Source organism: Nannospalax galili, unplaced genomic scaffold (assembly GCF_000622305.1).
Source record: "Nannospalax galili isolate Female #2095 unplaced genomic scaffold, S.galili_v1.0 scaffold56, whole genome shotgun sequence".
NCBI classification, from domain to species: Eukaryota; Metazoa; Chordata; class Mammalia; order Rodentia; family Spalacidae; genus Nannospalax; species Nannospalax galili.
Genome location: NW_008340065.1, coordinates 3,167,491 through 3,191,102, shown reverse-complemented (window position 1 = coordinate 3,191,102; position 23,612 = coordinate 3,167,491). Strand labels below are relative to the sequence as shown.

The window sequence follows — 23,612 nt, the reverse complement described above, 5'->3', positions numbered from 1 at the left end:
ATATTTTATTTTTATTTTATGTGTATGTGTGTATTGCCTGCATGTAGGTAAGTGCACCCATGTCGTGCAATGCCTGCGGGGGACAGAAGAGGCTGTCAGATCCCCTGGAACTGGAGTTACGGACAGTTATTAGCTGCCATTAAGAGTTCTCCAAACTGTTTTCCATAGAGGTTGCACGAGTTTGCAATCCCACCAGCAGTGAATGAGTATTTCCCTTTTTCCACATCCTCGCCAACATTTGGTATTATTTGTTCTCTTGATCCTAGCCAGTCTGATTGGGGTAAGATGATACCTTAGGGTGGTTTTAATTTGCATTTCCCTAATTACTAGCGATGTTGAACACTTTTTGAGATGTTTCTTAGTCATCTTTATTTCTTCCTTTGAGAATGCTCTGTTTAGATCTTTAGCTCATTTTTAATTGGGTCATCTGGTTTCTCGATTCTTTGTTTTTTGAGTTCTTTATATATTCTGGATGTTAAGCCCCTGTCAGATGTGTCACTGGTGAAGATTTTTTTCCCATTCTGTGGGTTTTCTCTTCACTTTTTTGATTGTTTCTTTTGCTGTACTCAAAGGGAAGCTTTTTGTTTAATAAGATCCCAATTATCGATTGCTGACCTTAATTCCTGAGCAACTTCTGATTTAGAAAATCCTTTCCTATACCTATATCCTGTAAGTTACTGCTAATATTTTCTTCCAATAGTTTCAGGGTTTCCAGTTTCACACTGAGGTCTTTGATCCATTTGGAGTTGACTTTTGTGCAAGGCGAAAGATAAGGATCTAGTTTCATTCTTCTACAGGTGGAGATCCAGCTCTGCCAGCACCATGCTGAGATCAGAGAGAGTATCCTGTGTTTTAAAAACTGCAATTCCATGTTTTGATTTGCTTTTTCCCCCGTTCCAATTTCGGTAAAATCTCCTGCCTTCATATTTTGACCCGACTCATCAGCTGTTTTTCCAGCATGGTCTTCGTTCCATGATGGTTCTTAGGTTCCAGGAATCCTCGATGAACTTGGGTAATTTTTATCGGCTGGCTCCAGCCTCCTCCCTTGGTGGCACTCCGCTAACTCCTGTGTACTCCCAACGTTACATCAGGAGTTTGGTCTGGCATTTGCCACATCATGCTAGCCTTTGGTCCCCTCTCCTTCTAAGGAGGTAACATGGACACCAACTCCCCCTGTACTTGCAAGTTGTATACCTCAGTTCAGGGAGTGGGGGAGGCACATTCAGGCCTACTAAGTAGCAGGCTGGGAGAGCTGTCCACACAGTGACCTTCCCTCAAGGCTGCTGTGTCACTGCAGATGGCTCTGAAGTGAAGAAGCCACACTTGGCTGGTTTTGGCAAGAGGCCATTTGGAGGTTAGTGACAGGATGGAGCGGAAACCCAGAGAAATCAATCTATTTTAAAATGACCCCTTCTCTCTGGGTTGTTTGTCTCCCCAAATATCAGCAGACAGAATCTGCTGCTGGATCTTCATGAAGCCAAGTGGCTGGAAGTTCCACTTGACCTTTTCAATCCTACGGAGATGCGGTTTCATGTCCGTGGCATATGAACAGCACAAACTTCATAAAGAAAATCAAATGGGGAAACCATTTCAGGTCTTTATATTCTAATGTAAGGAACTGCACACACTGCCTTGAGCTGACAGTAAGGAGGCAGAACAGTTGTATGCTAGGCAATTAACTCTGAACATCAAGACTCCAGTCTCTCATGCATGTCAGGTAATGCAGTTGTATTTCTCCCTCATCCCTGACATGGGCTAAATGTGGGTAGGAGAGGAGCAATGAAAGTGGAAGGGATATTTCAGACTTCTGATATCTGGGGAGAAGGAAAGAAAGGCGAAAACAAATATCAAAGAGCTGTGACTCAGTTCACTTTTTTTCATTGATTGTGTGTGTGTGTGTGTGTGTGTGTGTGTGTAGAGGTCAGAGGACAACTTGTGGCAGTTGGTTCTCCCCTTCCACCATGTCAGACCTGGGGGTTGTACTTAGGCCATCTCAGGCTTGGTGGCAACACCTTTACCTGCTGAACCATCTTGTTAGCCCATAATTCACTTTTTAACTCAATAAGAAGTTATTGCCACATTCAGAGAAGTTGTGCATTTTAATTTAGTGATAAACTCCAACAGCAGATATTCAAGCGAGAATATGCCACCCTGCCCTTGCCAAAAGGCAGAAGGACATAAAGAGACAAAAAGATGCAATGTCTGTATATTCTGAGAGTGTTTATGGGCTTGGAAAAACTAATAAGAAACTCTGCTGCATATGTAACATATATTTTAATGTCTTGCGTAGAATAGCTTTCAATAAATACTCACTGGATTCCTCTGAATAGCTTTGTTTCCAGAGAATACGAAGCTACCAAACTCAGCACAGCTGTTGCCAGTAAATATCTTTTCTCATTACTTAAAATGAAAGAATTGAAAACAGAGCAATGAAACTTTCCAGGAACTCCTGCAGTTTTTCCTGCTATGTGTTGTGGAGTTTGTTAAATTCATGGTTGGCTTTGATGCCACTGAAACCCTTATTGTACTCCCTCAATGCCCACCCACCCTGCGAGTTGGCAAAGCCAGCAGCTTTGAAGCATCTTTGAATGCTCTATACACATTCCAGTGCCCAGTACATAGAAGACACTCAAAAACTTGTATGACCCCCCTACTTTATAAAGTTCTTTTATTCGTATCCTGACACAGCACCCTGCCCATGGTGGTGCTCAACAGATTTATTTCAATGAACCATGTACAATGAAATCCCACTACCAGAATAAATGAATATTTGCTTGAAAACTGACATAATGAAAGGAACCCCACTTGACCCACAGGTGATTGATAAGGCATCATCATACTCAACACTGTTCTCCAACAGCATAGGTCACACTATGAAACAGTAGCCTATTTAATTCTTGGCCTTCTTAGCAGACTGTGAGCTTCACCGGAGAAGGGCTCTCCTCACTGTCATATCCCTAGCAGCAGACAGTGTCTGGCACAGGAGGTGTCTGAATAAAGATTCTACATAGCAACCAGCATGAATGATCTCATGAATAAATCTAACCACTTCACTCTCCTCTTTTGAAGCCATCTAGAAGCCTCCCAGAATGAAACCCAAAGTCATAACACAACAAGCAAGCCATACACCCCTGGCCCCTGCCCTGCCTCCAAAAGGCCTCCATCATTCTTTGTCTCCTTCCCACGTGACTCTGGCTGTTCTTGGCATAGTCTCTATCCAGGGAAGCCTTTTAATTTTTCATACTCACCAGGCCCTTTCCCAACACAGGCTCTTAGAATGGCCTGATCCCTTTGCCCAGAGCTCTTTGCTTTCCCTTCCCTTGTTATCAGACTGACATCTACCTTTACTTCAGTCTCAGCTTGAGGCACCTGCTCTGGGGGCTGCCCACAAACACATGTACAACTAAGGTCACATCTCTAGAGCAGCCTGTGAACCTGCTTATCATTGGAATTGAAATAATGACATTTTCCTAATTTGTTTACAGTCTGTAACCTCAACCAGTCTCTTAGTTCTGATTGTGTCTCTCTGGTTCACCAGATTTTCAACATCAGCATAGCCTCTGACTCAGAAGAGATACCCTACTCATCTCTGTTCTGAACACTAAATAATTCTAGGGTGGAAATCTGCCTAGGAACAGGTCACATCCTCTTCTGATGTGTCACCCCCCCAGCCTCTTTACCATCCTACCCCTACTCTGGGCAGTAGTCATTCCCAACTCTCCCCTGAGCCCCTATTCTATCATTATTACATGGCATTAATAGCTATGCAAAACTACAGACATATATAGCTGTATAAATGAAACAGTGCAAGTCAAACAGTTGGCTACTTGGACTGTAGCAATGTTAGGCAACCTCTCAGGTTCCTTATTTGTATTGTAAGAATGTTAATGGATCCTACCATGTTGGGTTTTGTGAAGGACACCTGGGAAAATGGAGGTAATTGAACATGGCTCAATGCTTAGCAATAGTAATCAGTAAGTGGTAGCAATTCTTACTAATTACTATAATTATTGCTGATTCTATTCCGACCCTTTCTCTGCAGTGATGTTTATTTGACCTAAAGCAAAATGATGGGCTATTCGTGCATTTTCCATGTACTGAAGTACCCCTGCCCTTTGGTCTTTACATCAGGGATGGTGGAAACAGTATTTCCATTTCAAGGGAATACAGGTTTAGATTCAGAATTTTTAGTTAAATGTGTACTGGCCTCTGAAGCTTGAAAAAAAAGAAGCAGTAGCATTGTTTGGGTGATGGGTGTTAACAGGATTGCAATTAATTTAGTTTTCAAAATGGAAATGTGGACACGCTAACTCCTGGCTGGAGCACCCAATCCTCCCCACTACAGCCCCACTTACCTTCTCCAGTCGATATAGAAGCTGTCTGGTAGAGAGCTGGATAAGAGGTGCTATGAATTCACAGATGACATTCACGGACATCAACAAGCTTGTCCCTTTCTGGGCCCCAACGATGGCATGGCACACTAGCTTTTCTTTGACTTTCTGCACACAACATATACCAGCATTTTTGGAACAACTGCAGTTCAGAAAACTTAATGACCCACCAAGAGAGTACTGCCACCAAACCACCTGTCTAAGGACGCAAGGGAAAAGCACCCTTCCCTGCTCTCTGTTGCAATTACACTTGGCATTCGGGTTGGGTGAATATGGAATTGATAAGGTCTATGTTTATTTCTGACTGTCCCTGAGAACACAATCAATTAAAATTCATATATTTCCACATTTGTGAAGTTCATTTACACAACAGAAGCCATGCTAGAGCCTAGGTGTAAAACAGTAGTAAAGGGTTTCATATAGCCATAGCTTCTTATCAAGATAGTTGGAAAGTGTGGTTGGATCAACTTTAAATTACACACTTTAAAATCATGCATTAGAAACCTGTGTAACTTTGGAACCAAAACCAGAGCTTTATATAGTAGAGAATGAATTCGTATCATAAATAGCTCAGACTGGAGTGTCCAGGTTAGGACATGTTAATGAATTCAACTGTCTCATTTGCTTTGGAAACCCATTTAGTAAAGCTTAACCTGAATGTAGTCCCCTTGGCAGGTCAGATTTAACACCCCATGCTTAACTCTTGGCAACCACATTATAAATGTGCTCCTATTGTGGGTGCGAGTGTCTGAAGGTTGGGGCTGTGCTCTATTTCTGCATCCTCAGTGCCCAGAAGTGTTTATCTCAGGGTACATCAATCAGCATTGTCAGATTCCCAGAAAATGAGAAAAGGGACACATTATATAAGCCTTCCTACTGAGAGGCTGGAGAGATGGCTCAGTGGCTCAGAGCGCTGGTTGCTCTTGCAGAGGACCTGGGTTTGGTTCTCAGCATCTACACAGTAGTTAACAACAGTCCTTATCTCCAGTTCCAGGGGATGTGATGCTCTCTTTTGGCCTTTATATGCATCCATTGTGCTCATGAGTACACTTACATATATGGAGGCAAAATACTCATGCACATAAGAATAAATAAATACTCCATGATGAGAGGCACCCTTAATTCCTTTTATGCATGGAGAAAAATGTTCTGCGAAGAATTAATGTGAAAGAAAAAAAGTGGAATCCATGACCCTAAAGAAACAAGAAAATAGACCAGGTTTCCCACCTTGTCTCTGGAAAAACGAATTTCTCAGTGCTTCTTATTTTATGAGGAGAAAATTGAGTGTCACCTCCTAATTTGGTAACATTAGCAGGGGCTTAAGCAAACATCATTTGTCATTCAGAAAGTCATTGTTTCTGGATTGGGAAAGACTCTTAAGTAACTTCAGAAGTCTTTTTTTGTTTGTTTGTTTTTTGGGTGTTTTCCAAATTCTATGAGGGAATACAAGAAAAAGACATGTGGCGTGGGGCTGCTTGAGCGTCTTAAGCTCGCTATGTAGTGACAATGCAAACAGAAGCAGAAAATCAGTTGCTGAAGACCAACCATTCATCCATGCATTCTAAATGGCATGTTATTTATTCGGGCAAGGATAGAAAAAACCAGGGATGGATGCAGCAAGATCTGGATAGAAGAGACGGCCCAGAGCATCTAGGAAAGTATAGGTTTTCTTTCCTTCCTTCCTTCCTTCCTTCCTTCCTTCCTTCCTTCCTTCCTTTCTTCCTTTCTTTTGTTTTCCTTCCTTCCTTCCTTCCTTCCTTCCTTCCTTCCTTCCTTTCTTTTGTTTTTTTATTAATTAAATAAGACTGTTAAGTGTTAATAGGAAAATTTGCTCTGACTAAAAAACTGAATGTTTCTCTACCAGTGACTTGCTGGCTGATCAGTATTGACTGTGGGGATAATGACCTGCTTTAACTGGTCCTGTAAGGTTGGGGTCATGGTTGTTATAGAAACAAACAGAAAACTGAGCAGAGCTGAACCTTGAAAGCAACGGATGCTGCCATGGTAACTCAGCATTCGTGTAATCCTTGAGAAACCACCGCCTTCCTCAGATAAATGTCAAAGGACTTTCCTAAGAAACAGATGGAGTATAGCAAAGATTTATTTAGGAGAAAGAGAGCTTCAGAATATGCTGTCCTCTTACCCTAGGAGTAGCAGAATAGCCTTTGAGTACTACGTCGATCGTTTGGCCTGGGTACAATTCCATCCTGACTGGGTGGAGCTGAAACACGGGGTTCCCTGGATCTGGAGGTGTTTTGGAGACCTTGGACTTGGGATGTCCACTAGCAGGTCCCCTTTTAACTGGTTCCTTCTTATTTAGCTTGTCCTGGGGGCGGAAATCACCATTCATCCAGAATAATTGCTGAACGCATCGTCCTTTATTGGTCAACTTGAAGTGGTAATAGTGGGTATCCAGGCTGGAAAGGAAGAGGCAGATGTTGAGAGGACTCAGCATGGGGATGTTCTGTTCAGCTCTATATCCTTGGGATTTACTCCTCTGGAAGCACTCACAGAAGACATTCCTTTAACAAAAATGCAGGAAGTCTAAGTTATAAGGCTACCAAGAGCTAGCAGTGACTGAAGGCTCCCAGAGTTGGAGTCACTGAACCTGGGTTTGGTTCCCAAATCACCATTACTAGGGAAGGGACCACCCATGCTTGGTCTTCCGGAGCAGGTCAGACCCACCACAGGACACATGGGCAGACTTCACACTATCATTTATGAGAGGGATAGCACAGAATCAGCTGGAGGGGAAGCATACTTTGAATATATTTCTACTGACTGAGATATCCGATGATGATGGGTTCACTGTAAAGTTTAATGTAAAGAACAATGTACACGCATTAAGTCTCATCAGGTCAGGATTAGACTGAAGTAAAGTAGAACACCAACTAGACCAGACACTATTCTCAGACTAATATGCTTCAGGGATGTTATTAGACTGAAGTAAAGTAGAACACCAACTAGACCAGACACTATTCTCAGACTAAAATGCTTCAGGGATGTTATTATATCCATCCATCCATCCATCCATCCACCCACCCACCCATCCATCTGTTCGTTCACTCATCCACCCATCCATATACCCATCAATATAGCTCTTTATTCATCCATCCACCCATCCATTCATTCACTCACTCACTTATCCATCCATCCATCCATCCATCCATCCACCCAGCCAGCCAGCCAGCCAGTCATCCATCCATATATCCATCTAGCCATCCATCCATCCATCCTTCCACCCATCTACCCAGCCAGCCAGCCAGTCATCCATCCATATATCCATCTAGCCATCCATCCATCCTTCCACCCATCTACCTATCCATTCATTTATCTATCCATCCATCCACCTCTTCATTCTCTATTTCACAAGTACATATTTGGGAATTCCCTGATTGCCAACTCATTATGAAGAAGTTGGGATTCCTAAAATATTGGAGAAGCTTCAAGTGTGTGAGTGTGTGTATGTTTGTTTACCAAGTTACAGGCTTACTTAAGTATTTTTTTCAGGTGAAAATAAGCTCATCTCAGCAGGCTGCTGATCGCTTGTAATCCCAGCATTTGGAAGGCTGAAGCAAGAGGATCACCAAAGTTCAAGACAAGTCTGGTCTACATAAGGAGTTCCAGGCCAGCCAGGGCTACATAGTGAGACCCTCTTTAAAACACAGTAACAAACACCCTGCTTCACTCAGGAAATGTTTCTTTTTAAATGTTATGAGGCTTTGAGATGTCATCTCATTTGCTTTTGCTTAGGAGATGACATCATACCTAAGTCAAAGTATCAAATAAATAATCAGGAGAAACATTTTTCAGTTGTCAGGTAAAAACGGTTATCTCTAAACGTGTCCCTAGGATGTGCTCAACAGAGTCATCTTTACTTGGCAGTTTAATTTTGTGGCTAATGGTAAGCTTTTGGGAGAAACAGTAATAGCATATGTATATATATATATATATGCTATTTATAAATTAGATAGGACCCCTGCTACCCACCCACAGTATGTCCTTTTAATAATCACAGAAACTCAGCCATCATAATTATGTTAACTTCAATTTTTTGGTCTTTTTGAGACAGAGTCTCCCTATATCCCCAGCTGACCTAGAACTCACTATGTAGACCAAGCTAGCCTTGATATCACAGGGATCACCTGCCTCTGCCTCCCAAGTGCTAGAATTAAAGTTATGCAACCACCATCATGCCCAGCTGAACTCTGATTTTATAATAGAAGAAAAGTTCTAAAAATCAAAGGGAGTTGTCCCTCAGTTTACAACAGGAAGGGGTGTCATATGGACATTCCTTTTGTGCAGGGCTTGGCTAACTTCTATAAAGGGACGAATAATAATATCTCAGGTTTTTGGGCCCACATGGTCTCCACTATAAGTATTCAACTCTCTACTGTAGTCTGAAAGCATCCAGACACATACTGGCTTTATGTCAATAAAACTTTATTCATGGTACAGGCAGAGAGTTGTACTTTACTTCTCCCTGACTTTTGGTGATTCTTTTGGTTATTGTTGGCATTATAAATTTTTGTCAAAAAGGAGACTAATAGGCTTTAGACAGCAGGGGAATTGATAGCTAGAAACTATAATTTGTTTATATATTCATAAAAACTGTTTTCTTATCTGACCCTCCAATTCCAAGGATGGAATATCTTTTGTGGGGATAATTGTCACTATTTGTAGATTAAAAAACAAGCAATTAGAGTTGGTTTGCAGAATATTGTTTTCTGTAATTAGATTTGCATGCACTTAAGAAATTTTAAAATAGAAGCACTAATATACCAAAATGTCCTTCCTTATGGCCAACAGAAAAACAGAGAGAAGATTTTTACATCTATTTGACTCAAAAATATAACTGGTCATATGTTAAAAACATGCGATTCAACTTCCTGACCTGCCTGTTACTTAATTTGCTACTGGTTTGTGGTGTTTTCCATTCAAGTACCAAGGAAAGGAGACATGGATGGGGTTGTGGGAAGGGCTCCTGTGTGGTCACTGTCAATCACATCTTCTTCAAACATTTGAGTTGGTTTCAGGGACTGTTAGACCAGAAGGCGGAAGGAGCAGCCTATGAAGTATGTTCTCAGTACTGCACATGAGAATACAAATCAGGTGACCCCTAGGAGTCAACTACTGATAGCTGCACAATGCCCTTGAGGAACCAGGAATGAATCCTCACATACACTCCACCCTGTGCATTCAAACCTCCAGTGCTTTATATACACAGTATATTGCATGTTTCAGAAGGGTCTCTGCTCTACCATCCCTTATTTAAATGTTCAGACCCTCTAGCTCTTCCTGGGTGGTCAGGGGATACCAATTACAGCTAGCTCAATTGTTGGTGCTATGGTGGGGAGGCAAATGGAAGAAATGATATCCACAAAGTACTTGCTTTTAAGTACCTGATAGGATATATTTTTTTTTTCTTTCTAGGTAGAAATATATTTATATTTATATATATTTATATTTTCTTTCTAGGTAGAACCTGTTTAAGTTGCCACAAAGGTGTGTCAGTATGTTTACATTTGTGGAGAGGACTGAAAAGTATATTGGGGGGCTGGAGAGATGGCTCAGTGGTTAAGAGCGCTGACTGCTCTTGCAGAGGACCCAGGTTCAATTCCCAGCACCCACATGGTGGCTATGAACCGTGCTTAACGCCAGTTCCAGGGGACTCCGAAGCCCTCTTCTGACCTCCACGGTGTTGCACAACATGGGTGCACTTACATACATGAAGGAATACACTCATACACATTTAAAAAAAGTATATTGGAAGAAAAGAGGAGGGATCATAGTGAGGTTCTGAATTCATCATAGAAAAGTCACTGTACGTTTGAGAAAAGAGCACACTTCCTAGAGGGATCTAGGAAGTTTGGAGAATCTGACCAGGTATCCTAGTTGGCATTAACTGTCAACTTGATTCAGCCAAGAATCACCTGAACAAAAGAAGACTCTTCACTGAATAATTGTCTCTAGCAGTTTGGTCTGTGAACATGTATGTGAGGGACTGTCTGGATTGTTAATTGAAGTAAGAGAGGTACCCTACCATGGGCAGCACCATTATCTGAGCAGATGGTCCTGGGCTGTATATCGAAGTCAACAGCATGGTCACACAAGCCAGCAAGTGGCTCCTGCCTTCAGGTTCCTGTCTTGGATTCCTGCCCTGACTTCCCTTAAATGATGGGTCGTGATTTGGAAGTGCAAGATGAAATAAACTCCTTCCCTAAGGTGATTTGGTGACAGTGTTTTCATCACAATAGAAAGGAAACTAGAACACCAGGTTATGATGAGGAAATGTCTTCTTGCGGCTCATGTAACCAAGCTACAAGTAGGAAATATCTCCCTCTGGTTGATGTATTCATCAGGAAAGGAGAAAGTGAGCATGGGACAGGAGAGATACAAGAGACTATTTCTATTTAATTAAAAATGATTTTCTAAAGGAGAGGCAATGCTCATCTTATGTGACACATGTGATTATCTATAAAAACTACTCCTTGATATTTCCCTACCAAAAATGTGCTCCCAAATCGAGTTCTGGAGCAAAGGGCTTATCTGAAACAATAGTAGATCCAATTCCTGTAGCCTGGACAGGAATCCGGTAGGTGTTGCCGTGTTCAATATCCAAAATGACTGTGTCTTTGAATGTCACTATGTCATTCAGGTTGGCAGTCAGGGTCAGTGAAATGTCATCTTCTGCAGGAACCGTGCCTTCACTGGGTTTAACTGTCCAAAGGGATTTTTTGCTTGCCTGCAACACAAGACCACAAGTCAACCAGGAAGAGGTTCTTATCTTTTCATTCTGTGTATCTCAAAGTCCTTGCTTCAAATGGCTCACACCACAGAATTCAACTTCAGAGACAAACACTGTTTTTTTAGAATCAAAGAAACTGGATGTTTTTTTTATTTTTCCTTTTTCAAAAAGCACCCTGATTCTGAAGAGTAAACCTACTCTTCAACTTTTGAATGCTCTGTGAAGGTTCTTTGCATATCTTTCCCATGATGACAACCTAGATCTCTAACAAGCTTCTACTAATCACTTGTTCTAATCTTGCAATTCTGAGATGCCAACAGAAGGTACAGCACACTTTAAAGAATTTTCGAAGAACTACTTTGCAAAGTATTCTTAAATACACTTTGAGATATTTCTACTGTTATGAATATGAACAGCTTTTTTATTAGCAAACACACAGTGGAAGTAATCCTAATTTCTATTTTTTATAACAATTAAAATAATTTATTAGCTAAAATTCCAAGCTTACTTTGAAATTCAAAGAAGGCTGATTCACAGAGTTGGAAGTGACTCCTGTCAGCTTATTAACTGTTTATGTCTTCATAGCTCACTCATGTTCTTCCTTAAGGTCTTTAGCAAAGTAAATGCCCCCCCCCCACCGTAGCACCTTGTCTGAGAATCTGTGGCTCGGGAGGTCTCAGATCCTAGGGGAGAACCTATTACCATTATTCTGCTAAATGGACATAGTATTAAATTGACTCCTAATGTCTTATCATTATAGCCACAGATTAATGCATCTCTCAAACCTCATCAGAGGAACCTCTCTTTTTTTTTTTTTTTTTCTTTTTTTGCAGTAGATGGTGATTATCTCAGAGACCCATACCAGGTCAATGTGCAGAGACTAAGGGGCTGCAAAATGCTCAGCTCTACATGGGACATCTGTATTATATCCTTTTCCCCCAAGGCTCAGGGATCATTGTAGAAGAGGGGGTGGAAATATTGTAAGAGCCAGAGGTGGTGGATGAATATAGGGAATCCATGTTTTCTGGACATACCAGGGCAGGTGCACATATGAAATTGTAATGGTTGTGACAGCAAGCACAAAAGCTGCATGGAGCCATAGGGTGTTCACTAAGCCCCACACCTAGCTGAGGAGCTATTGGCAACTGACAGTTGCTGGGAGATGGAAAATTTGCTTTCTTTGAGAGTATGACTCTTGTAGCTTGACCACACTCCAGTGGATGGCCACATACCCAAGAGCATATGGCTAGCACTAATTGGGCTCAGTGTGTTTAAAAAGAAATATGAGGACACAAAATTGGGTGTGTAGGGAAGTGGGGGGAGGTCTGGGAGAGGTTGAGGGAGGGTTGAATCGGATCAAAATACAATGTATGACATTCTCAAAGAAGTAATAAAATATTTCTTAAATGACCACCACATTTGAAATTGCTAACCCACCTCAGCTCTCCTGGTCACCTTAGTACTTACTATCTTCCACCACAGTACAACATTTACTTATTTTTGGTGTTTGTTATCTTTCTACTTGAAGCAGTTATAAACGCTACATAGAAAGGACTTTGTGTGTTTGTTCATAAATATATCCTCAGTATCTATAGCTATATATAGTATATAGCTATACTATGTGGATAGTGTATTGTATACAGTAGACACTTAATAAATATTTGACAAACGAAGCCAGTGGTGCACATCTAAAATCTCAGCACTTGAAGGAGGATCATGAGTTCAGGACTAGCCTGAGCTGTATGGTAAGACCCTGTCTCAAAACACAAAACAAAAATTGATGAACAAATGTATCAGTCTTTTATTCAAACACTTTGACTGTAAATTATTCACTTCTTAAATAAGGTAATTTACTCCAGATTATAACAATTCAAGTTATTAGACATTTCTTCCTTATGCTAGTCAGAAATATTATTTTTACCTTCTATACATTATTTTGCTCCTTTCCTTGGTGTTACGTAGGATAAACGGAACGCACCTCTTGTACTTAACAGTTCTTCAAACCCTGTATCCCAGCTAATCACGTGTCATCTCAGGCTTCAAAGTGAGGTTAAGATGTCAAAAAATGACTCACGCTATGCACAAGACCTATGCAAACCCAAGCCAGACATGGGCTCAGCATGGATGGGGGAGGGGGGCAGAAAGCGCCAGTCCTAGCGGAGGATCTACTGGCAATTGATAGATGCTGGGAGAGAGAGTCAGTTTTCTATACCAGTGGAATGCCTGGTAGGTTGACTAAACTCCAAGGGAGAGATCCATACCTAAGAGCCTGTGAGAAACAGAGCAGACTCGATAGCCTTTAAAAAAGGACAATGATAGAAGTCATGAAGCCAGGGGTGGGGGTGGAGGGGGCCTGAATATGAGCAAAATACATTGTATGAAAGTCTCGAATCAATAAATATATTTTAAAAGTGACTCATGTTGTAAATATTTACTTTAAAATATAACTTCTGCTTGTTGATGGTCATCTGCCATCTCAGACTACTTTTAAGACTTTGTCTTTTCTTCTTTTTATTTCTTTTCTTCTCTTAAGTTGGTACTCTTAGGCATTTTGTCACAGAGAGGAGAAGCTAACAGATACTCTCTTGGTCTCGTGTCATCTGCATTTCCTTTCTTCTGGCCTCTGTGATTCATTTTGGATGGTGAAAATTCAGTTTTCTTACAGCTCACTAATTTTCTTTCTGACTGTGTATATTACACTGTTAAACAAACCTCTTACTTTCTTTATTGTGAATTTTGAAGTTAAGTCTTAATAGCTGATATTTATTTTTGTAAGGCTTTCAGCCTTAGAAGAAATGTTACAATTCTGATTCTGACATTTAACTTATTAGGTTCTCCTCACAGTCACCTACAAATTTGATGAACACAATAATTTATGGACATTCAAGAAAATACAGTACCTATATATTCAGCACACCTGAAATCCAGGTACAATAGGAAATATAAAAATGTCCCAAACACAGTCTCCTACTTTAAGCGGCTGACACAACATTAAGGGGGGCGGGTAAATGACAAAGGTGCAGGTCAGAGGCAGGGGTGAAAATGCCTCAGAGAAATCTAAAAAACAAGATGCTTTCCCAGAGTGGAGGGTGTTGGAATTCTTTGACTGCAACACATGTATTTTCCCTCTGAATGTGAACTCAGATCTTGTAATCAAGTGGTGTATTCCTAATTATATTGTTATTGATTAAAAATTCCAATTTATGGGGGCTAGAGAGATGGCTCATCAGTTAAGAGCAGTGGCTGCTCTTGCAGAGGACCCAAGTTCAGTTCCCAGCACTCACATGGTGGCTAACAACCATCTGTAACTCTAATTCTAGGGGATCTGACATCACACCCTCTTCTGGTCTTTACAGGTATTGTACATATATGGTACACCTACATACATGCAGACAAGACACTCATCTATACAACACAAAAATAACTCCAATTTATTCTAATTGTATAGGCAATTATTTCAAAATTAATAAAATGTATCTTTCCCTTATTCTAATAGCTCTTTTCTTTCTTTAATGCTGATGGTCCTATTCTGGGGAAGATATTACTTGGCAATACATATGTGGATTAATCTTTGTATAAAATATTTAGTTATTTCTAATAATACATCAAGAAAAAGGTAAAAAATAAAAAGAAAAGCTGTGGAGATCACCTAGGAGCTTCTAGAGCAGTGAGGCAAACTCTCCAGCTCATTGGATAAGAGTGTGATTATTTGCTGGAGACTCTTCCCTGTCTTCCCAGACACTTCTGGGCTTTGTGTTCAGAAGAAGTCTTCCAGGGTCAAGCATATGGAGGGAAATAAGACGTTTAAAAGCCAATGCAAAATTTACTCTCTGAGCTCTCTGGATTTGGGAGATATTTCAGTATAAAGTTGCCTTTCTATTTACCTTCTGTGGTGCATTTTTAACAAAACAAAAAGGAGGAATGTAAAAAATATATGTAACTCTCCAAGACTTGGGTTCAGTGGTGTCCATGGGTCAGAAATGTCCTGGAAAGCTTGGGTAGGGTTTGGAATAGAGCTGGGCTGATGATTATTGTAAAGGAAGAATTATAGATGGTAGGCAGTATCCCACACAGGGATGGTCTAGTCTAGCTCCAGTGCAGATTGAAAGACTGGATTGGGTCAGTGGGACCCAATGGTCACTCTTAGGAACTGGCTTACAGGTGCTTATACAAGGGGAATCTAATATTTAAACCAAAAGGCCAATTTCCCAATTTGAACTTGAGGCCAAATCCTATTAGAAGGACTGAAAAGCTGGTTATAGTTGGCAAGTCATGGGAAACAAGTAAATTTCATTTTAAAATGTAAATGAAAAAATGAACCACAACAGAACAGATTGCGTGTGATGAGGAAGTAGATTAATGATACTGAGGAAAATTTACTTTAACATTGGTACTGATGGAAATTATAGGTCTAACGTTAAGTCAAAAGTCTTAGCATTCCTCATGAACTTGAAATTCAGAATATCTCGAGAGACACAGAAATAAAGGAAAACCATCAAACACCAAGCACTGTACCAGACAAGCTAGGACTGGATGGAGTTATTTGTATGATGATTGTAGTTGAAGAGCACTTGTGGAAAAAATGCTAAATCGTGCATGAGTACAATCTGTTTTCCCTAATCTCTCTGTAACTGTACTCTTCTAATTCAGTCCTAGCAGATGTATTAGAATATTTAGAAAAAAACAAGTCTCTGCTTTTCCAGAGCATGAATCTGAATTTGTTAACTAATTTATGTTAGTACATTAGTACAAGACAATCCTTGGGCCGAGGAGATGGCTCAGCAGGTAAGAGCATTTGCTGAGTAAGCATGAGGACCTGAATTCAAATCTCCAGAATCCATGTAAAAGGCAGGTGTGGCCACATGTGCACCTGTAACACCAGCTATGGGGTACAGGTAGACACAGGAGGAAGCTGGCCATCAGCCTACCACCAGGTTCAGTGAAAGATCCTGTGTCAAGGATAGTAACAGAAAGTAATATTCCTGGGCACCTGATGTCCTCTATGGCCTTTGTGTGTACATTCGAGTACACATATACAACACACACACACACACACACACACACACACACACACACACATGCATACACACAGTTAAAATGATAATGCTTATGAACTTAATTTTTAGGAATGTAGATAAATTATCATTGTTAGAAGAAACTTCAAGAACTGAATGCCACAGTATTATGTTCATCTTTGGGTTCAAATATACATATATACACATATATATTCTTACGGATTTTTTAACCAGTCACAAAATGAAAACACCAAAGTCCTCTAATATATTGATCATAAACGTGACATTAAAATGAGTTATAAAAGACCTATAAATGCAAATTCAGTTTTCTATAGGCATTTAAAAATACATTAGGTAGCTTCGTTTTATCTGGAGCTTTTATTACAATAGAAAAATCTTTATCTTATTTTCAGTGTGTCTTACACAATGAAACCAATACAGGGAAATGGATTTTTCATGCTCGAGTAACTAGTCCCTCTTCTTTCTTGACATCTTTAGATTATTTTTCTTACTTGCAGGTTTTAGTTCTAGATAGCTACTTTCAGATAAGGTAATGGTAGCTGTTCTGACAGAAAGACTTCTGATGTTCAAAGGCTTGATACAATGTTTATTTCCAACAGGACAAAGCTGAGAATGGCTTCTGTTCCACATGGTCATGCAAAAACTCGGCTGAGCAGATGCTGACTGTTAACTTGGGGCTTCCAAGGACACCCTGGATATTGCCATATCATCTGATAATAATGTAGAAAGAATGGAGAACTGAGTGCTAGAATTTATGTACTAAGGCTGCAAGTGCACATCACCTCTACCCACCTCCACTGGCCAGAACTCGTATATTCAGACTCACCTAACCCAAAAGGAGGCTGGGAAAGTCCAGCTCCGGGTCCACAGTAACGGGAGACTGGTACAGAGAGCTGCCGACAAAACTACCTGTTAGTTCAGTCCAGAGCCACCTCCCCAGGCACTCCTCCAACTCCAACTTTCTCAAATCTCAGACTTGGAAAGGTAAAGAATTCCAGTGAAACTAGCTCACCTCTTCAAATCCTATGGGAACTGTAGGCCCAGGGTTCACAGTCACCTGCTATTCAGTAGGAAAGACACTTGGTACCAAACCAAAGACCTGAGTTCTATCCCTGGGACTACGTGGTGGAAGGAGAGAACTGACGGCTAAAAATTGTCCTCTGACCTTCACACGTGAGAGGCATGCGTGCTCCCTCCAATAAATAATAAATAATAAAAATCTAAAGAAAAAAATACAGAGGCAGTGAGGAGAGGAAGTACGAAGATACTAGGGAGAAGTTCCCACTGTGTTGTTCTTTCTTCCCAGTTTGGGTCTTAAAGCATCCTTACGGTTTTGTTCCTCTATGAGACTCAGCTTATAATGAAGACATAAATCAATGCCATTTTTATCTATTCTTTTTCTTTTAAATAAAAGAGCAAGATGCCACTCAGAGAGCGTTCTGTCAAAGTCAGTTTGTCCAGCCTATTTATTTTCCACCTCTGGCCAGGACAAGCTCAGGCTAGTCCTCTATACGCAATGAAATGAAGATGCCACCAGCATTAAGTGCTATTTCAGGTCAAGGACGTCGGCTGTAGATGGATGTGCACCATCTCTATGCTGATTCCTGCTGACACAGGTTGGCTGCTCTGGAAACAAGACCTGAAGTTGGTTCCCAAGGATGAATTGGTGAGTTTTCTTCTTGATGATGCTTGGCATACAATCAGACAGCAGGATATATTGCAGAATCTAAGAACAGGGCACATTAAAATGCCAGATGCTAAGGTCCTAGGCTGTCCTTGCCATAAGTCAGGCTGTAAACTGCTCTGACATCCCTGTGTCACTTTGATGCTTGACTTTCGGGTGTGCTCCTTTTCTATTAGGGAGAGCCTAGTCTGTGTGACGTTTTCTGTTGTGGGAGGGAGAATTCAGCTGAAGAAAAAATGGATGAATGATAGTCATCAGAGCTGTGGAGAACACTCCCTAACTTTTAAAGACCACCATATAGTAAGACAACAGTAGATGGAAATAGGTTATTAAAAAAGGCTCTGAAGGAAAAGGGATGTGGGGGTGGCTCCCTGCTCAGACACTTTCCAGATGCTGAATTTGGGATGTCACCTGTCAAGCCTAATCAGCCCTGGGTACTGACTGTACTTTCCACATAAGGATGTGGTGATGGCTAAATGAAGTCATGCATGTGGAGGCATGTGGAGGCTCTAGCATATAGTGAATCCTCATAAACCACAGCCATTGCCACCATTTTACCAAAATCTGAACTGCTCTCAATGTCACACAGTTATGGGTTTGACCGTGTTGCTAAAAACCAGATTACAACACTGGGAAAACAAAGATGGATGCTGAGGAAGAATGTAAGATACCACACGCTTGTCAGGGGGGATTTGTGGTAAGAAGAGTTCTAAGATGGTCCTCAAGATATCCCATCATTTAGTTAAGTGATAATGTAGGTCCTGCTGGGAAGGGGTTTTGCAGATGTGGTTGATGTCCTATACCAATTCACTTTCAGATGGGAAGACCATCTTCAGTGGGCCCTAAGGAGACTGAGTTCCTTTAAGCAAGGAAACGTCAAAACTGAGATGCCTACAGGAGGAGCCACATAGCAGGGTGGTTATGGCGGCCTACTACGGAGGACAGCAGTCTCTGCTGATAGCCAGCAAGAGAAGGCGATCGCTGTCAGTCATTCAAACTGCAAGGGAAAACAGTCCACCAGCATCCAACGGTGCCAACAAGAGGGCCTTTTCCTAGCCAAATCTCCCATGAGAAGTGCAGCTCAGCAAACATATTTATTTCAGCCTTTGGTGTGTAACCTTATGAAGAAGTAGCCATGCCAGGCCTGGACCCTTGACCCATGGAAACAGACAATAAGTCAGCATTGTTTTAAGTCACTAAACGTATGGTAAATTTTAGCCTAGCAATAGAAAAGTAATACAAGCTCCCATAAAATTCTTCAAAAGATGCTAAAACTAAGGCCCTTCCCCTGCTGAAAAATATATTTCATTAAGACTGGAGCTGGAGAGATGGCTTAGCAGTTAAGAGCACTTGTTCTTTACCAAGGACTGGAGTTCCATTCCCAGAACCCACATCCAGTAGGCCTGTAATTCCAGCTCCAGGGGATCTGACATTCTCTTCTGGTCTCTACAGGCACCACCACCCCCACAGAGACATAAATAAAATCTTTAAAAAGTACTTCAGTCAGGCATGGTGGTGCATGCCTTTAATTCTAGCACTCCAGAGGCAGAGGGAGGCCAGCCTGGTCTACAAAGCAACAGAGCAAGTTCCAGCCCAGCTGGGGCTACAAGGAGACCCTGTCTCAAAAAAACTGTATTTCAAAAATGGCTGCCTCTGCTTTTTATGCAAATTGGAACTGGAAGCCAGTAATTTCAGCCATCCATAACCAACACATACACGAACTACATGCATGTATGCACCTGTAGGAAGGATGGAGGATTTGCTATCTTTTACAATTTAGAATTCCATGTCCACTGGTGATTACTGATAAGCCCTCCTTCCCAGGTTCCACATATCTGAAGATAACATTTGTTTTTGATTTGATGATGGGCCATCAGCACACTTCTTATGCAGGCTCAACTCCCAAGGTAAATCAGCCCGAGCTTTTACAAGTTTCTGTATCATGCATTTAATAATTTTCACGAAAGGCAGAAGTCAATGGTATTGTTTGCACATGTCACATCAGCAATAATCATGGGTATGAATGTGCTTAGACAGGCCTGCTATGCTGTGGGGCTAATAACTATGAAGCCTGGAGAAAAATAGCACTGTGCACTTACAAAAAGCCTCATTTGCCAATTGAGACCTACAGGATTTCCTCCCATGGAAGGAGAAGAAGAAAACAACAGGCACCCATGTCCTGAGTGAACCTGTTAGTATCTCAGCAGATGACCAGTTCTCTGTGGAACAAGAATAATAAAGAGTCACCAAGGCCCATCTCCTTTTCATCATCTAAATGGCATCTGGAGCCATGCACTCTCCCTTGAAGTGAGTCGCTTTACTGCTTTAGAACTTTAACTGAAAATTGAGAGTGGAGGTGCAGAAGGATTGAGGATAGATTTTTCAAGGGAGGCAGCTCTGGGTCATGAGTGGCAGTGTGGGCTTTAGGGTCACATGACCTAGTGGCTCTGCCATTTGTAGCCAGATGACCTTTGGCTAATTTAAAAATCTAGGTTTCGGTTTTCTTCTCTCTGTTTCTTTTTGGAGCAGGTCTCACTGTGCAGCCAAGGCTGTCATTGAACTCATGCTCCTCTGGGACTTAGGTGTGTGCTAGCACACATGGTTTGAATGTGCTACTTGAAGACAAAATGAAAGGTTCCAAACATCTAGCACTTTGTCCAGCACTCAATACATGGTGGGTTTTATTCACGCTATCTTCTAAAATTTCTTACTCAGTTCTCTTTCCTCCCCAATCCACATGACTGACATACAGATCTGAGCCTGGTCCTCTTCTGCTCAAGATTCTGAATGGTTCCTTAATGTCTGGATCAGTAATCATGAGTCTTTCAGCCTGTTTTAGCTATTCATGGATCCTCTCCAGAGAAAATACACACACACACACACACACACACACACACACACACACACACATACACACACACACACACATGTCTCCCCCAACCCACCCCCAAACGTTACTTACAAGCTTTAGAATTCATAGACCACAGAGGTCGTAGACCTTTGTCACAATTTTTTTTTCTGATGATCTATATACAAGTCCCTTTAAAAAAATGTTTGGGAAACCATCGTTTGGGGTAGAGCTTAGTAGGATCTCAGTTCCTTTTGAGACAACAGCCCTTCCCTCTGAAAACATGGAGGCCTACAGTCAGGACTAGTATACCAGATACAGCCTCTTGTCTGGAGACTCCAGCCCCAGCTTTTCATAATAGATCACCACTGCCTTTCCAGGACTTAATTTCTCAGGGCAGCAGGCCGTCCACCCATCCCAAAGGTACCAAGCACTATCACTGCATACAAGTACAGCCTCATTATCTTCCTGTTCTTTAACTCTCAGGTTTCCACTCAAATGTTCTGACTGACAACAGACTTTCATTTGACAGAAGTAATCATTTCCTCCTCTGCTTACATTTTATAACCTGGCTGCATTGGTGTTTCTTTCCTGCAATTTTGAACTTTGAAGAAAGAAACCATCTGTTTACCTTTTGCTTCTCCCATTGGTCAGCATAGTGTCAGCCATGGGTCAGGGCTCAAAGGTAATATTTACTCATTGGTCAACAAATATGAAAAATGTTCAGCCTTACCAGAAAGGCAAAGAAATACAAACTTCAAATGAACACTTAAAAAAAAAAATCTGCGGGGCTGGAGAGATGGCTCAGCGGTTAAGAGCACTGACTACTCTTGCAGAGAACCTGGGTTCAATTCCCAGCACCCACATGGCAGCTACGAACCGTCCTTTACTCCAGTTCCAGGGGAATCGGAAACCCTGTTCTGACCTCCGTGGCATTGCATGACATGGGTGCACTCACATACATGCAGCCAATACATTCATGTACATAAAATAAAAATAATAAACAAAAATATTTTAAAAAATCTGCTAGATTCAGCAAAAATAAAAGTGTTGATAAGAGTTGGGGACGGAAGACACATCTTTAAAAGTGATGGGGGTCAGGACATAAATTAGCACACATTTTCTGAGAGATAATTGCCAAATATATTAAGATTTTCAGTTGCAGTATATGACCCTGCAATTGTTTATCTAGGAATTTAGTCAAAAGAAATAGTTAAGGATATCAGCAAAAATTACTGCACATGCATTGTAGGAGGAAGTGCGGCCTGAACAACCAGCGCGTATGCGCGCTGCAAATGCACCAAAAACATCTGGCTGAGGACCTGTGTTCTGCCAAAAAGACATAGTGACGGCTGACGAGAAAATGGCCTGATACAGAGAGCCAATGAGGAACAGACATGACCTATCAATGGACCAATGGGACACCAGGAGCGGGGAAATAAGGGAGCCCCATATCCGCAATAACCGAGTCTGCAGTTGCTCGCACTGCCTGCTTCTCACCTGACTCCCAGTGTCTGTGTGGACTCTGGTGTCCACGCTACCCCCGCCCAGAGGGCCCCAGGACACCCTCAACAATGCATTGCTTACAACAGTGAAAAGCTGGAAATAATCTGTCAGTAGGGAATTCGTTAAATCAACTGTTAAAGTGGTCCAATAAAATCAACCGATAAAAATGACCTGTAGAGGAATATTCCTTAGTAATTCGTATTAAAAGTGATGACTGTATCTTGAGTGAAAACTGATGGCAACTAAAATAGTATTACCCCAAAGAAAGGGGAGGGATAGACAAGAAAACATTTGGAAGGTACACACCAAAAATGGTGGGATTACCCAAGATTTTTTCCTTCCATCTTTGCCTATTGGTTCTATAAGAACAATGTCATTTGTGTAACGTTAAAACAAAGTTGACACACACACTTACATTTACTAAATAAATATCTCCACTTAAAAGGATCTAGTTATTCTTTCTGTCTCTCCTATTTTCTGTGCTGGGGGTCAGGCCCAGCGCCTTGTGCATGCTAGCCAAACGCTCTACCACTGAGCGACCCCTGAATCATTCTTTTGCTTTAGAGCCCATTTAATTTGCTTGGTCTCCTCTGCAGTTTCTACCTTTCCTAAGAAAGAACATATGTACACACTGTAAAATTCAAATCATTTTAAAGGAAGACCTCCCTCTCTCTTTCTCTCTCTCTTTCCTATGAATGGATGGGCACTGGCCACTATACCAAGAGGCATCCAATTTTTGCAATTTACTGTGTGTCTTCCAGCCATATTTTATGACTGAAAAAAAAAAACTTTAAAAAACATCTATTTTATTTTATGTGTATGAGTATATTGCCTGCATGTAGGTATGTGCACCCATGTCATGCAACGCCCTTGGAGGTCAGAAGAGGGTGTTGGATCCTCTGGAACTGGAATTACAGACAGTTGTTGGTTGCCATGTGGGTGCTGGAAATCGAACCCGGGCCCTCTGTATGACCAGCCAGTGCTCTTAACCGCTGAGCTATCTCTCCAGCCCCAACATTTTTATTTGTACATAAATATTTCCTTACATAAATGTTAGCATACTGTACAGTCTTTTCTGTGCCAGGATTTAATTCTTTGTGCTATTTTTATCAAATGTGCATATACACACAATTTAATTAGTCAGATAGTTCTAGGAAAAGCAGGCTGTGGCAAACACTAGTCCTTTGAGCCTATCTCCCACCTCTCCTGTTACTCCAGTTCCTGGCCATCAACACAGACAAACATTGTCAGTTCCTTGAACTTTTTTTTTTTTCTTTTTGGTCCTTGCTGTGGGATCTCTAGATAATCTGCTGCTACTACAGTTCTCAATTTGGATATATCTGGTTGTTTCTCTCGATAGAAGGTAATAACCATGCTATTCTGTCTCTACATTTCTCTG

The 23,612-nt window shown here is 41.2% G+C and overlaps 1 protein-coding gene across 1 annotated transcript in view; it reads right to left on the bottom strand.

The window, feature by feature from the left end:
• The window catches only part of Hydin (HYDIN axonemal central pair apparatus protein), a 416,625-nt gene that overhangs the window by 224,354 nt on the left and 168,659 nt on the right, over positions 1-23,612 (bottom strand). Inside the window, exons 18-20 of the mRNA XM_008834989.1 lie at positions 10,898-11,136; positions 6,535-6,808; positions 4,356-4,499 (exon numbers count right to left, since the gene is read on the bottom strand). Of these exons, the coding sequence (XP_008833211.1) occupies positions 4,356-4,499; positions 6,535-6,808; positions 10,898-11,136 (657 nt within the window). The remainder of the gene's footprint in view (positions 1-4,355; positions 4,500-6,534; positions 6,809-10,897; positions 11,137-23,612) is intronic.